This window comes from Haplochromis burtoni, unplaced genomic scaffold, assembly GCF_018398535.1.
Source record: "Haplochromis burtoni strain Fernald_Lab_line unplaced genomic scaffold, NCSU_Asbu1 Contig_425, whole genome shotgun sequence".
NCBI lineage: Eukaryota > Metazoa > Chordata > Actinopteri > Cichliformes > Cichlidae > Haplochromis > Haplochromis burtoni.
In genome coordinates, this window is record NW_024582786.1 from 169,348 (window position 1) to 185,012 (window position 15,665).

The 15,665-nt window shown below is 42.6% G+C and overlaps 1 protein-coding gene across 7 annotated transcripts in view; it reads left to right on the plus strand.

Moving 5' to 3' along the window:
- Nucleotides 1-15,665, plus strand: part of LOC121812064 (microtubule-actin cross-linking factor 1-like) — a 112,210-nt gene that overhangs the window by 87,383 nt on the left and 9,162 nt on the right. For 5 of the 7 annotated variants that reach the window (XM_042213190.1, XM_042213193.1, XM_042213191.1 and 2 more), the window contains one exon: nt 13,695-13,756. In XM_042213190.1, coding sequence (XP_042069124.1) covers nt 13,695-13,756 — 62 coding nt within the window. Of the gene's footprint in view, nt 1-4,986; nt 6,014-7,813; nt 11,411-13,694; nt 13,757-15,665 lie in introns of those variants that run through there. The other 2 variants (XM_042213192.1, XM_042213195.1) reach the window with 2 other exon arrangements.

The following is a 15,665-nucleotide window of genomic DNA, read 5'->3' on the forward strand; positions in this document are numbered from 1 at the left end:
TACCAGTGTTTCTAACCTGATGAAAATAGTACTGTAGTTAAAGGGGACCTATTGAGGTTTTCTTTATTTTCTGTCATAAATGTACGGTTACAGTGGGTGATGCTCGTGTTAAGCACAGTTAAAGTTTCAAATATTTAGGTCAGTAAATTCCCAGCAGTCAAAAGCTCAGATTTCAGACGGCTCTGAACACTCTTTGCTTCTTATGATTTCATAGAGAGGTGATATCATTAATCTCATGAATACAGCCTGGATGTGAGCACAGACAGCACACGGCTCTGCTGTTTAAACACTCCGACTGTGAGGGGCAGCCAATCAGAAGAAAGCTGGCTTAAAGGTAGACGAGTTAAAACGGCTAATTTCAGACAGCAGATGAACTGAAGAGTCACAGCATGAGCATCAGATAACTGGTCTGTCTATGAAGTCTCAATCAACTCTAGTGAACTTCATGTTCACTTCTCTAAGTTTAAGTCTTCAGGAAGAACTGAAGTTCACTGTTTTACGTATGTGGCTAAACTTTGTTTTCAGCTGAATAAAATGTTTGAGAATAAATGCTGAAACACTGGGAACGAGTGGAGCTGTGTTGCTCTGTAACTGGACCCAGTCTGCCCCCTAACTGCAGGGTTCAGTGCTGCAGAGGGAAGCAGCGTCCCTCTGAGGTCATCTCGAAGTTTGGCTCTATGTCAACATAGCTCCAACTTTGCCTGCAGACCATACATCATCTGTTTGTCATTGCAGTGCAAACAGAATTACAGCTTAATCACTCTTCAGGATCACAGGGACAATTTTACAGTGTGATTTAGTGGCACGAGAAAGTCCGGTGCCTCTGCAGAGCACGCTGCTGCTGGAAATATATTTCATCAAAACATGTACAAGTGTTTTTTTCCTCTCGTCAGTATCCACCTCCTGAGTCTGAATCCTCGTGGTATTTTTGTCTGAATCGTCAGCCTCAGACTGGCAGGTCGGGACTGTGGCTGCCGGCTCAGTTTCCAGACGGGAAGAGTTTCTGCGGCATGTTGCCAGTAGAGATGTCAGAGGTCACGCAGCTGCCGGGGAACAGTGTGGGAGGCTGACAGTCAGTTGTGATGTTTTCATGGTCACACAACATGCAGCTGTGCAATGACTGGACTCTGAAAATAGCTGCTTTATTCACATATAAAAGAAATGGTTTACAGCAGCTCTTTCAGAACTGTTTCTCTTCACTGTTATCTTTTTATAAAGATAACAGAGGCATTGGGCTCATAAGGGAGGACAGTTTCCATTTTTCATCTTTTATATAGCTAATTCTCAACACAAAACTATCACATTTTGGTTTCTCTGTTACAAACAAAGCAGAAAAATGTTTAGCACTGTTTGATAGGGGATGCTTGCACAAGTAGAAGCTGGTTTAGATGCAGAGGTAATTGAGTTCATTCTGGCACACGGGATTTGGATTCAGAAGGGCTAAAAGGAGCCAGAGAGGAGGAGGAGGAGGAGGAGGAGGAAGGGGAGATGGGAAGTTTTTGTCACCATGAAATCTGGACATGAAAGTCTAAGGCTAGAGGATTCATCACTGTGACGTGATCGTCATTTTCCTCATCCTGCTCCCTGCTGCTCATCCTCCCCTCTGCCCTCTGTGTTTCCTCCTGCAGTTGGCATTGGCTCTCAAACAGCTGGGATGCTGCACATCGTTGTGTTAAATATTGCCAAAACACTATCTTAGTAATTCATCCCTGCTATTGCTACCATAAACCAGCTATCATAAAATGAAGGTTTTTACGGTGGCCATATGTGATAGAAATGTCCTTTTGTTTTTTTTAGGGTAAGTTCTGCTTTTAAAGGGCGTCTATTATGATTTTTCGTTTATTATTAAATATATGTGTAAGTATACCTCTATATGTGTAAGCAAAAGCTTAAACTGCTGTCAATGCCCTGTTTCTGAGATGTTTTGCCACTTTAGGCGCTGTATGATCTCATGGCATGCAGATATCGTTATATGGTCAGCTGAGGCACTCGGCTCTGTTTGTTAACACAGATGCTCTGCTGTTCAACCCTCTGTTTGTGAGGGGCAGCCAATCAGAGCATAAAACACTACAAAAGACAAATTTAGCCAATGACATGACAAAATAACGTCGTAGTTTATTCACTATGACCTGAAACCAGCAGTTGAGCTCATAAATCCATCAGGACAGTGTTTACAGTGCAAGGGAGTCTTCCCATAGGCTTTGATATATGTAGATTTTTTTAAATCGCCCTCTGCTGGCCATTAGAAATATTACTAGTTTAAGGCCTGGGAGTGTCTGTTTCACTTCACTGAGGTCCTGCACAAAATAAATAAGGCTTATATTGCAAAGAGGCTTTAATGGAGTCTAAGAGTAAAATATATTGAACTATAAATGTGCATAATAGATCCACTTTGATGGTGAGATATACCGCAGGAACAAATTATGGTTATGTCTTATGGTCATTTACTGCAGCCACTTGTGCAGCAATGCACCTGCGATTGCACATGCTCTTAGGTGTGCTCGGCCTGCAGGGTATTTGCATATGCAGATGCAGTTTATGGCTCGGCCTCTGTGTGTGTGTCTCTTTGTGGGAGTGAGGAGAGAAATTTGTTTGTGGAATATTATCATGTGCTGGCCCAAGGCAGTAATAGGTGCGCACAAAGGTACGGCATATTTCTGGGAGATGTGGAGCGTGTGTGCCCGCGTACTTCTGTGTGTCAGGGTGACCTTGGTACATAAAGGATGCTGACTGCAAGGATTGAGTTTTACTGGGGGAGGGAGAGACGGGAAGACATGACAGGCTGCTGCGAGCATCGTATAGACCTGTCACGTAAAGGGAGATATTTACATTATTTAATTGTTTGTGTCATTTGAGGGTTTTCTGAGTTTCTGGAGGGATTTAATTATGCTAATATAGTCAGCAGTGAAACTGACAAAAGGCTTTCTGTGTGTGTGTGTGTGTGTGTGTGTGTGTGTGTGTCAGTGACTGTGAGATTTCTCCCTCTGATATCAGAAAGAAAAGAGTCTTTCACTCTCCGGCACAGCCTTGCAATAACACTGTAGCTTTCCTCCATCTCTCCTCTCAATGCTTCCTGCACTCTTCCATCTTTATCCCTCCATTTTTCTTCTTCTCCTGTTTCCTGCTTATACTGTAGTCTCACATCATCCCCGGGTTTTGTTGTAAATCTTCCATTTGTAAAACTTTTTGCGTGACGCAGATCCCTGACCTCTTGACCCTGACAGCATGCACACACAAGCAAAAACAGCAGCCTTTAATTCATTGAAGGTCCTGGGAGTGTAAGTGGTATTATACTGTTGAAGTGCATTTATGCATGTGAATTATTGATGTTTTTGCAGGTGTGAATTAAGTGTGCGTGAAGATGATGTGAAAATTAGCTTAGAGGAGGCGTTTTGTGTGCAGAGGGGCGATATAAAAGCAGATGTAACTGTAATTTTCCTCCTTAAAGACCTGATATTAAGCAGTGAAGGATTCTTAAAGATGGTTTAAGTGTGTAAACAACAACATAAAAAGATTCTTTCAGAGATGATTGGTTTCAGGCTGCTGAATGTAACACCCGACTTGTGTGTTCTCAGTGGTGTGAGTGTTATGTCATCCAGCCTAACACACACATGTTGGTCTCTTCTGCCCCACAGTGGTAGCAACAAACTTTCCCACAAGAGACATGTCTGCTTCACACAGTTTCTTTTCTCACTTTTTTCTGTTTTAGTTAATCTATTATTGTAATTTCCTTTTCGCAACTGTGAGAAACTATAAATAAGTAAACGCAACATCCAGTTTCTGCTTTTCTGCAAACTAAAGTGCTCCATTCCCATTAAAGTGGGAAGCTGGAAATCCCAAACAGGCTTTTATTTCAGGTTTTATCTCAGCTTTGTCAAGTTTTAAGGTTCCCATTTACATATGCTCATCCTCTCAATACTTTGAAATAATAGGTCACTAAATTTCCTCCCTGTGAAAACAATCGTGTTAAACTGTCCATTACTTTCCTTTTGTGGTACTTTGGTGTTTCGTGCTTAACGTTGTCAGAAACTATCAGCAACATCTCAAAGAGCACAGCACTGACAAATTAAAACCTGGCTTTTATATAATCATTTTATTATATAACTACTATATAACTGCACAGAAAATCTTGATGATAATTCAAGTAAAGGAGCATATTTTGCATTTCATCAGTGTCTGTAAAGTTTGTGAAGTTGTTCTGTGGACAAGTCATCGTGATGATAAAAGTTGTTCATAATTGTTGTTTGTTGAATCACTTTGTCAAACTCTTGGCAATATTAGCATGTTTTTGCTGAATTTGAAGCACAGAACATCACAACTCCCATGTCTGTGCGTGTGTAGTAGCTTTAATTAACTTGGAAAATGTACAAACCTTAAATTTTCAGTGAATTTTCTTGTTCAGTGTTGAAACTGTCAGAGTCTGACTCTCATCTGAGTGCAGGCCATAATCTTGGGACAAAAAGGACTCTGGGTAACGTAGTCAGTGCATAGCACTAACTAAACTACAGTGGAAAGTACCGGACGGTTAGTCGGGATCTTGAACACACGTCCATCGCCTCATGTTATCTGGTAATTGTGATGTTCAGGAAATGACAAACAAAGAAAGACTCACTCCTCGTCTTTAAATCAGTGTGTTAAATCACATGAACTCAAATCAACACGACAGTCAGAACAGTCTGAGGCGGTGAAGTTTTTCACCCCACAAATAGAGCATCAGATTTGTTGTGGTTGTGTGTTGTTTTGTCTCGAGGTTGCTAGGACCAAAAACCTCAGCAGCTTTTTCAGAGGTGACATGATAACTTGACCACAGAGTCAGACGCACAGACACTCACACAGACACTCAGGCACAGACACACAATTCTCTGCGAGGTGAGAGCAGCTGTGGGACCCCCTGCCTTTTAGTGTGCAGCCTGAATCATGCTGAATCACTCTGTAATGTCTCTTACACACACACACACACACACACACACACACACACACACACACACACACACACACACACACACACACACACACACTCTCCCCTTGTGTCCAAAGCTTTTGAACGCACCGTCACAGTCAGCAGACATCACTCAAAGATAGCCGATAATAAATATCACAGACAGGATGCATTGCTCACTCATGGCAACAGAGGTAAACACGCATACACACTCACCTTCTCAACACGGGTGCACACTCGCACTCACAGACACACACACACACATCATCATCATCATCAACAAATTCTGCCAGCGTGTGCACCCACTTAGAAAGTTATATGCATGTGTGCATACTAATATATATACATACAAAAATCTATTTTAACATGCTAAAATGGTAATGCAGAGAATGCACACAGGAAGATGGTATGGTATCTCCCATGTGGTTTCCTTCTGAGTGTGAGGCAACCACACACACACGTGGCATACACACATTTCCGTCCTTTTAGTCCCATTTCTTTTATTTACTGCTTTTCTAACGGCGCACTGAGCAACGGCTACAGTCTGGTCGCTTGTTTCAGGGGAATGGAATTCACTGTTAGAGTGTCAGAGAGCGAGCGAGGTTAAAACGCAGCGAGAGAGAGAGAGGGATAGGGGGGAGAGGGAGGGCATCTGAATGGAGAGAGGGACTCAGAAGTTTGTAGCTGCAGGAGTTTGTGTAGGAAGTTGAGAGATGCTGCTGGAGGAAGGAAGGGAAGAAGTGAAAGCAGGCCAAGGATCGTCATGATTCTGTGCGCGGACCGTAGAAGGCTTGTGTGAATCTGCGTGGATGCTGTTAGCGTTGGGACGTAACCTGGAGGGATTCAGTTGTTGGACTTTCAGGAACTTCACTTGGTTGTTATTTAAGTGGTATTTTGTGGAAGTTCAGACAGACTAGGAGCACTTTGTCATCGCTCGGTACGACAAGATGGATTTTCTGTCAGACCCTGATGTCATAACGCCAATCCTGGTGGTGGCTTTTCACTTTCTGACTGCAGCTGGGTTTTGGTACTACCGCCGCCGCCGCCGCCGCCAGATGCCCATCACTGACGCAGGTAAATGGTCACTGTCGACTACAGTTTTCCTCCTCCTCACTGCTTCAGTTCTGACTTATATGTCAAGATCCATGTGCTTCCTGTTTAGGCTCCGCCTCTTCTGCTTCTTTGTTAGCATGTCAGTGTCTTTTCCCCCCCTTTATATTAGTACCTTTAGTGTTTTCTTGGCTTGTAATGGGTGTTTGTATTAACCGTGCAGTTTTTCCAATTTAGCTTTACTGGAATGTAAAGCAGCTTGTGCTGTAAGAGCATGAAGGTTCGTCCTGTTTCATCTCCTGTTACACTGAGACACTTCATGCTTTTGTGCTGCAGGGACTTTATTGTTGTATCTACATGAGTCAGTGGAGGAGAATCCATGAAAAAGATGTTATATCGTCACATTTATGTGCATCTTCAGCTGCTTGCATGAGCTATGCTCTGTGTTTAAATCTTCATACTCTACAGTAAACAATGAAACGCTGTGCTGCCAGTAAGCTGCTAAGTTTGGTCATGTGTCCAATTATTCATACCTTTGTCTTGCATTAGGGAAATTCCTTTTGGGTTTTGTAATGTAGCCTTGGTGCTAACGCTCCTTTAAAGCCTGCTCGAGTTGCATAATTAATACTGTACCTGTCTAAAGTCTGGGATGACTACATCGTTTTGACATATTGATGGTAACCTTTACACTCACGCTCAGTAGCTGCTGTTCTGTCAAAGCTTGTGTCTCATGAGCGGAAAAACTGAACCAATTTCTATGTTTGGTTTTGGGACTGTGGCTAATTTTATCTGACTGCGGTGACTGACTGGGATTCACAAGCGGAGCAGTATCTGCCATGATGTCACAGTGTGAATCAATGAGGTCGATCGGTACTGGGGGGGTGAGGCCAGATCATCTCTGATCACCGATTGAGTTGTGGTAAGAGAGAAAAGCGGGCAGTGAAAGGGCCTGCGGGAAACATGGCCGCTATGAAGATAATTAGCGATGGAAGGTGGCCAGAATATGGTTGAACTCATTTGCTTTCACTTTGGTTTAGCACAGGGGTCGGCGACTCCAGGCCTCGAGTGCCGGTGTCCTGCAGGTTTTAGATGTATTCTCGATCCAACACAGTTGATTCAAATTGCTAAATTACCTCCCCAACATGTCTTGAAGTTCTCCAGAGGCCTCAAAATCAACTAATCGTTTGATTCAGGTGTGCACTCCAGGCCTGGAGTTGCCTACCCCTGGTTTAGCATATGTGGTCTGGCATTTACCTGCTGAAATAAGCAAAGTTTTTACTGAAAAACCCCCCTGGATGGTTATTGATGGATACAAAAATATGAGGTGTGATTAGATAATTAATGCTGCTAAATAAGCAAGATACAAGATATGTTTCCTTACACATATGTAATATTTCCTTTGAGTGCACTCACCCTCTGTATGGCTGCAAGGCGGTGAAAGTGTGACTTTCTCACCGTGTTTTGATCTTTTTGAAGCTCATTCAAAGATGGATGTGAGCGGAATTAGGTGTAAGTGTCACTAACAGATAATACGTCTCATAACACATAAAAGGAGTGTGAACACTTGGCTGTCTGCGTTTAGGTGCGTGCAGTAATTCGGTTAAATGTGGGTCTCACAATGACTGTGCACTTGTAGGAATGCAACTACTTTAGTCATTTGGAGATGTTGGACGTTATGAAGCATCATATTTGACTTTCATGTTTCTTGTTGTTTCCAGTTTATAGAGGAGCTGCTACTGTGTAACACAGCTGCTCTGTGTGTGTGTGTGTGTGTGTGTGTGTGTGTGTGTGTGTGTGTGTGTGTGTGTGTGACTTGTGACAGGAAACTCAGCGTTTCACAGTGATAGGCCAAGCATGCCAGGGTGTGTGGATGCATGGGTTTTTATATAGAAAGTACATGATGTGGTAAAAGTTGACATACTACTTAAATGTCAGTGGTTTATGCTTTCTTTGAAATTACTACGCTTCTTATTGAGCGCAGCGTTTGTTGTTTACGGCGTACAGCCTGTCCAACAGCGTAACATCAGTAAATAATAAATAAGGCTTCAGTAGATTTAAAAACCTGCACCAAGGACGTGAAGTTAATAATCTGTCTGTTTGTTAGGATTACTCTGGGTTGAATGAAAAGAATTAAAGTGTTACCAAAGTTGTTTAGTAGTAGTATTTTACTAGTAATAGTTTAGCTTACCTTATATTCAATTTAATTATTTTGAATATATCAGGATTTAGAAGCTTTTAGAAGGATTCTTTGTGAGGATGGGGCAAACTGTTGTTGTTCTCAGGACAAAATGACAAAGGGACTCAATGCATTTATGATTTGGAGGGAGATGAAGAGTCAGGTCTTTTGTGGAAAATCTTCCAAAAAGTTTGAACTTTCACAAAACTGCTCGGCTTGTAATTATATGACCGATCTGTCTGTCACCATCTACCAGAGGCAAATTGTAACCAGTTAGATCTGGATCTACAAGCTCTGTAAGCACACAAACAATGTGTCTAGATAAAAGTGAAAATGTGTGCATAAGTCACCGTAAAAATAACTAAATATCTAAAACCTCCCATGGCTGCAGCCATATTGGACTGTAGTTCTTCATAGTTAGCTGACTGGTCTGAATCAGCTCTGCTTTGCTTGTAAATGCTGAAGCCTGCTGGAGTGATTTCCAGTTGTCAGAAAAAATGAAAATTCAATCGTCTCACTGTAAAAAGCAAACGTACTAAATTGAAAACAAGTTAAAGCAATATCTGCTTTAATGTCATGACCACTGAACAGGATGATGAAGTCTTTATTTAGATGTGGGTCGATAACAAAGCCACAGTGACCCTGAATCAGCTTCACTTCCTAACAGGGTTTTTAGATTCACTCTGACCCGAGCAGATACAGTTTGTAAAACTAATTTGAATTGATTAAAGTCACGTGTAGAAACGTTGAAGGTGCTGATCTAACACGCATCTGTGTAGTATTTAATGCACAGTAGGAGTCCAGGAGTCTGCATTTAAGCCCTCAGGTGTCTGTCGTCTGTGGCCACAGGAGGGCAAATTGAATGTGATCTTAATCTGCTGAAGGGGCGAACTGGACAGCTTGTTAGTGTGCAATTGGGACATCTTAGCCACCCAGCAGGGAAAGTTTAGATTTGAAAATTAAAGAAAATGACAAACTGCCAAATATTTAACATGCAGTGTTTGTAGCTGCCAATGAAAGAGACAGAAATGGGATGAGAAGCGGAAGAGAAGAAAGAATAAAATGAAAGAGAAGGGACAGAGTGGTGCCAGACTTCAAGTGTCACCAGAAAGGGGCTAACTGAGCCCTGGGAAACAGGCCGGCTGCAAGAAAAATGGAAAATGAAAGAGAAAGTGAAAGAAGTGACAGACAACCAGGCAGGCTAGAAGAGGAAAAGCAGGACACTTGGAAGCATCCTTCACTTCCACATTTAATTTAAATTGAATCAGAGGAGGAGAACGCCAGACCACCGGAAGACCGGGCAGAAGAGAGAGTGTGTTAGAGATTAGTGGCGATAACGGCAGAGAAGGAGGGAGCGAGGGATAAGCATGCTGCGTGGTATTAGAGGCGTAAGCTCCGTCTGGTATTTTTAGTGTGGATGGTCCCTTAGTGACAGAAAGAGAGAACCACTGTGAAGACTGAGGAGGAGAAGAATACCAGAGAGGAAGAGGACACGACATGAGGAGGGATGGAGCTGAAGGAATAAGGCTGCTGTTGGAGGGAAAGGGGAGGAGCTTGTGTGGCTCTGTCTGAGCTTGTTGTGACTGTAAGAGTGTTTGTGAGTCACTGCCTCGCCTGGATAAGTGTGTGTACCTGTACTGTACAACACTGTCCACAGTACACATCCTGCAAGCATCAGGAGCTCGCTTTAACGTCCGCCCTTCCTCACCGCCTGGGTCCGGGTCACATGACCTGTCGGTGGATATTGTTTGACTCAGAGCTTTTAGCCAGAGCGGTGCAGACTCATTGCTTCCACACAGCTGAGATTATTCAAACCTGCGTTGGCGCTGTCTGGCACAGCTGAGCTATTTTAAGAGACGGCAAAGAACAAGCGAAGACGCTTCATAAAAATGTGCGTTTAGTCTGTCAGCTGTGAGGACGCAAGCAGGACACTCCTTTTATTTTTTTTTTGTATTTGTTGTTTTTTTATTGCCGGGATGTGTAATCTTATGTCACATGTCGAATACCAGCCAGTTGAGAGCTAAAGAGCAGCCAGTGGGCTCTTATTAAGCACTCACCTGGATCTGAGCTTCAGTTGTGATCCAGGCCTGGCTCAGTTGGGCTCGTCATCTCATGGCTGTTACACGAACAGACTCGTGCACTAATGAGATGACTGATTCCACTCAAGCTGGTTTTCCTGTCAGTATTTCATTAAAGTCCACCTCAGCTCAAGTCCTGGCCTTTTCCTCAGTTTTCTTCTAGCTAGCAGGATTGTTTTTACAAAAGACAGCTGTGAAGTTTGTGTGTGCATCTTTGGGGAAGGAAACCTGTGATATCAGTAAGCTGGTGGCACTGCTGGAAAGCAAAAGAATGCATGGGTGTTTGCAAAGCGTGGCAGAACAAGCCTTGATTGTATGAGTGCTTTTGTTTTCGAAACATTCAGGGAGTGGATTACATCATCCTTAAATGGACGTGGCTGGAGCGAAAAAAGACATTTTTATTCTAAGAAACGACATCACTGTGGGACACGTGCACTTCCCTTCTAAAAATTTCCTTTAAAGGAGTCAGCTTTACGAAAAACACAATCTGTCCCTCCAGGATTTTCCTTGAGAGGTTCCTGCGTACGCATTGAAGAGGAAAGGCAGAAATAAAAGAGAGAAAACAGAGGAGATGAACACGACAGCTCCCCTGCAGCTCTGCAGAGCCACCGTCAGCTGCAGTCGGAGAACACACCGTCTGTTGTGGCCTGCAAACAGAGGGCGAGCGAGCTACAGAATAAGTGACACAGAGAGAGAGAGAGTCGTAGCTTAGTGAGGAAGTGAGATTAGGGAGTGAAGGAGGCTGTCCTTTTCATACTCAGGGGAGGAGCTGCCAGCTGACTTTGACACACACGTGTGTGAGAGCAACTGCGCTTGGGAAAGAGTGACTGTAGGCCGGAGACATGGCAGCGACGGCAGGGATCAAGGGAAGAGGGAACGGGTGAACCACAGAGAGGGGGAGAGAGCGGAGCTGAGACTGAAACTGGTGGTATCGGCCGGTGCGCTCCTGTCGACCACGGCTTTCAGTTTTGGATACATGGGGACAGCTTGTTACCAAAAAGACGTCTCACTGCTATCATTATCTGACTTCTGTCTCGGATTATGCGTCACTGACATCAATTCAAGGTCTGAGTAGAGGCGGAGGAGTGAAACAGTAGAACATGTGGCCCGACTACAGGAATGAGTGTAACCTCAACGCTCACCTGTACTCGCTCATGTGCTGTGCAGGTCAGTGTGAGCCCCTACCTGTGTGTGTTTGTGTGTGTGTACAGTTCATGTCAACAGGGAAGCTGTAGAGTGTGTGCAGTGCATGTTTACATGTTGCAGAGAGTCTCCTGTGAGCACGTGTTTATGTGTGTGTTTGAACAGTTCCCATTTGTGCACATGCCGGTGACAGCAGTTATGCTAAAGGTTGTCTCTATTAATCATTGTTCGTCTGAACGCAAAGGGTGAAGTGTGTGCACGTCCTGTGTTTAGAGAGCCTGGAACGGGGTGTGTGAGGCTTAACAATGCACTCTGCTGTGCATGTGTGTTTGCCTTTCTGTGGCTGCCGCTCACACATCTCCACATGTCTCTGGTTTTTAAATCTTATAACCCGCATATCTGGGATTACTAACCCCAGCTGCCACGCCTGGATGAACCTGATGAATCGTTACACGATCATTAAGGACTTTAGGTTTGTAACCTAAGTTTTTCCTCTGGGTTAACAAGCCGGACTACCCGGGCAGGTTTGGGAATCAAGGCGTGTGGCGGTGGTGAAACTATTTTGCAAGAGATGTTGAAATTTGCGCTCTTTGCTGAGAGGCTCTTCCGTCTATGTAAACTCCTTAGAGGGGTCACTCTGTGCGAGTCTGGGTGGGTGTGTTTTTCAGGGTTTAGGGTATCTTTGACTTTTATCCAGTTGAGATGTTTGAACCTAAAGCCTAAATCAGACTTTCTCTTTTTGAAATCTCCACAATGCTGTCGGAGCTGTTCGACAGCATTGTGGAGGTCTGAGAGGGTGTGTGTGTCACTGAGTGTGTGTTTGCATAGGTGTGGGTGTCAGACAAAGAGATAACAAGATGCTTAAGAAGGAAGTGATACTCTTTCCCCATGGTCGCGCTCTCACATGGTGGCAGCACGTAAACAGCAGATGAAGAAGTGAAGTTCCTGGAGCAACCTTTTTTCCGATTGGCTGATGCAAATTCATTCAATATAGTAGAGGGAAAAAAACTCTTCAGCTCTAATTTGTTCTCATATGATAAAGTATAATATATAAAATTAATGTAAGCATATTTTTATCTCTTTATATGGGAATTGTTTCTACTTAATTACTTTATTTCATTCCCTAATTTCTTGGTTGATTAGCTTCATCCATCTGGTCTCGTTGTTGTTTTCGGAATAAGGCGGATGTAATCAACCAGTAGTTACCGAGCAGAAACTTATGAAATGTTTTGTTTGTTTTTTTAAAATGAGAAGAGTGGGATGCAAGAAAGATGCTAAAATGTATTAATAAATAAAAAGGAAAGAAAGAAAAAGATGATTAACACAGAAATAGCAGTTCGTCAGTGATTCCCATTGTTAATATTTTAAAACTTAAAACTACTTTCTACTTTTAACTTTGACCAGAATTATAATGGATTTTTAAATTCTACATTCACATGTATCCAAATCCATGTGAACTGAAAGGATGTGGTGCTGTTTTTCCATCAGGAAGTCAGATATTTAACTGAAAGGCGGGAAGGGTCTGTGTTTCCTCCCAGACAGGCTGATATGAACAGAGGAAAGCTGAAGAGGCTCCGCGAGTCCGTATAAAAACCAGGAGGCTGTGGTTGCGGGGAGGAGATAATGAGTTGTGGGTCAGCATCAGGCTCTATTCCTGGTCTGGCTGCCTCACTCCTCTGGCCTGGGGAGGCCTGGAGCTGTGCCTGGCTGCAGGTCACACAGAAAGAGACTGAATCAGAGAGGTGGAAAAACCTCTGCAGAAATGTAACGAAGAGAGAAGGAAGCATAAAGTTTGCACTCAAAAATAACAAGTGTGGCAGAAAAGTGAAATGCTTTTTGAGCATCAGGAAAACATCTTATTTTATTAAGGGTGATGTCATCCAGATAAAATATGCATTAAAGATGTTGCAATCGTGTTTGTGGACGTTTAACGAGGCTCTTATCAACAGGACCTCCAGCTGTTCTCCATGAACTTGAAGACTGAGTCCTTTTGTTCGGTTCCATGTGCAGCTTTATAAAATGAGTGTGTGTAACCAAAAGCCACCACCAGTTTGACTGTGGGAGGTTTGAGCAGCACCTTCTTGTCATCCCATTGACAAAATTCAGATTGCAATTAAAGTTTTCAGTCATTTAACAGAAGATTTTCGTTTTTTGTATAAAACACATAATCATTGCAGACACAAACACAGTGTGACCTCTTCATCTACGTAATGCACTAAGTAATTGCAGTGGCTGCAGCATCTTTGCAGGATTTGGATTATGTAATTTACCTCTCTCTCTTTCTCTCCTTTTATTTCTCTTTGTGCAGATGAGCGGGACAGGGTGCAGAAGAAAACCTTCACAAAATGGGTCAACAAACATCTCATCAAGGTATGTGTCACTAACTTTTACTGCTGGGATTGCTCATCTGGGATTTCCAGGTTATTTTTGAATGAATGATAATAGTTCTGAGAAAAGATCTTCAATAGAAATCACACTATAAATTGTAACAACTTACATCAATCACGTTTCAATGGTTGTTTGTGTTCTGTGTATGAAATCAGTGCTCCACACTCTGACCTCGTGTACCATCTCAGACAACATTTATTTGATAATCAATGAAGTGAGCAGTCTCGGGTCATAAAGCAGCCGGACTGTACATCTTCAGTCGAGCGGGAGCAGAGTAATAGCTTCAGAAAAAGCTCCTCTAGATGTTCCGCCTGATTTACTCCTTCTGAAATTGTCCTGCAGCTCTTCATCTTGTTCTCACGTTTCCTGTCTTCTGGCTTAAAACTAACAATATATATTTTTTCCACTAAGACTTCCTGCTGGTCCCATTCTTCTCCATCCTTTTATCTGAGCTGTCAGTGCTGTTGCATCAGGCTGGTGTGTAATGATCAGCGTTAATGTGACTGTGTGCGAGCGGCACTGCTCCATCGATGGATGAGCATCTGTCTGCATCATTTAGCCCCTGTTTTATCACCGTTAGCGGCTCTGAAACTACAGCTTGTTAAATGCCTTCCCTCCCTAATGTTTAACAGAGAAAACACAGTTGAGAATGAACTGAACAAGAGTCCTAAATGAATATTTGAATGCGGTTGTGTATTTACAAATGCTTAGAGGAAGGCAGATATTTAATTATTTATGGCTAAGTTTTTGAATATGTTTGTTGATTTTTAGGGCATTAGAAAAGAAACATCCCATTTTAATAAATCTGAATGAGCAGCTGTGAGAGCCAACATTCATGTAAATGATATTCACTGTTCTTCTTTCACAATGCACGAACCAAGGTGCCATAACGCCCTGGAGACTAAATCCTCCATGACTGGATGCCTGGAGACTTTCAGTCATGCTCAAATATGAAATTCAGCTGAACGTAAAACATTTGTCGCTTAAATATATATATATATATATATATAATTATATATATATCATATATGTATATATATATATATATATATATAAACGGTTCAATACCGTATAATATATATATATATATATATATATATTCATATATTCGAACCGTTAATTATATAGTCAAATCATAACAACAGTTGCCTCAAGGAGTCATCATTTAAAACCCATGTATAGCAAACGATATGACATAGTACTGGATCTGTTATTTCTCTTTCTATAGGCCACAAACAGCTGCCCGTTCTGTCTGCATAGCGTCACATCAGCGTTCATTCACACGGTTTCTGTCACATCCATAAAGTACAGTGTGTACGCCATGTGTCACACAGGCCGTAAGGAGAATGCAGAGCATTTCTGTCACATGACCCGGGCAGGGAAACGTCCGTCTGACCCCATAACTCTGGAGCAACTGTCGTCAGAGCTGCCCAGCCTGAAAATGTAACTCTGTATCAGCTGGCGCTGCCAGGCCAACGCCGACTGTGAATGTAGGTCAGAGATGAAGAGACAGAGCGGCCGCGAGAGATGTTAATGATTTTTTTTTTTGTTTGTTCTCTTTTTGAGAGCTCAAAATTCAGCTTATATTTTCTAATGGGAGGTCACGTCATCTGTGCAGTCATACAAGTTTAAAGTGTTGTTCGAATGTTGAATTAATCAGTTAACGTCACAGAGTATTAAACTGCCAATGTGAATGAGCCGGTTTTAGTTGAGCGATGATCCGGTCTGTCACATTTTCTTGAATCTTATCGGTTTTAATCAGTGATGGTGTCTGCACAACAGTTTTGGTTTCAAAATAAGCTGAAACTCTATGTCGGGCCTTTAGGCAGAATTGATAATGAGTTGCAGCATCTCTGTTCTCTGTGACAGGAAAAATTAAATTTATTTAGGC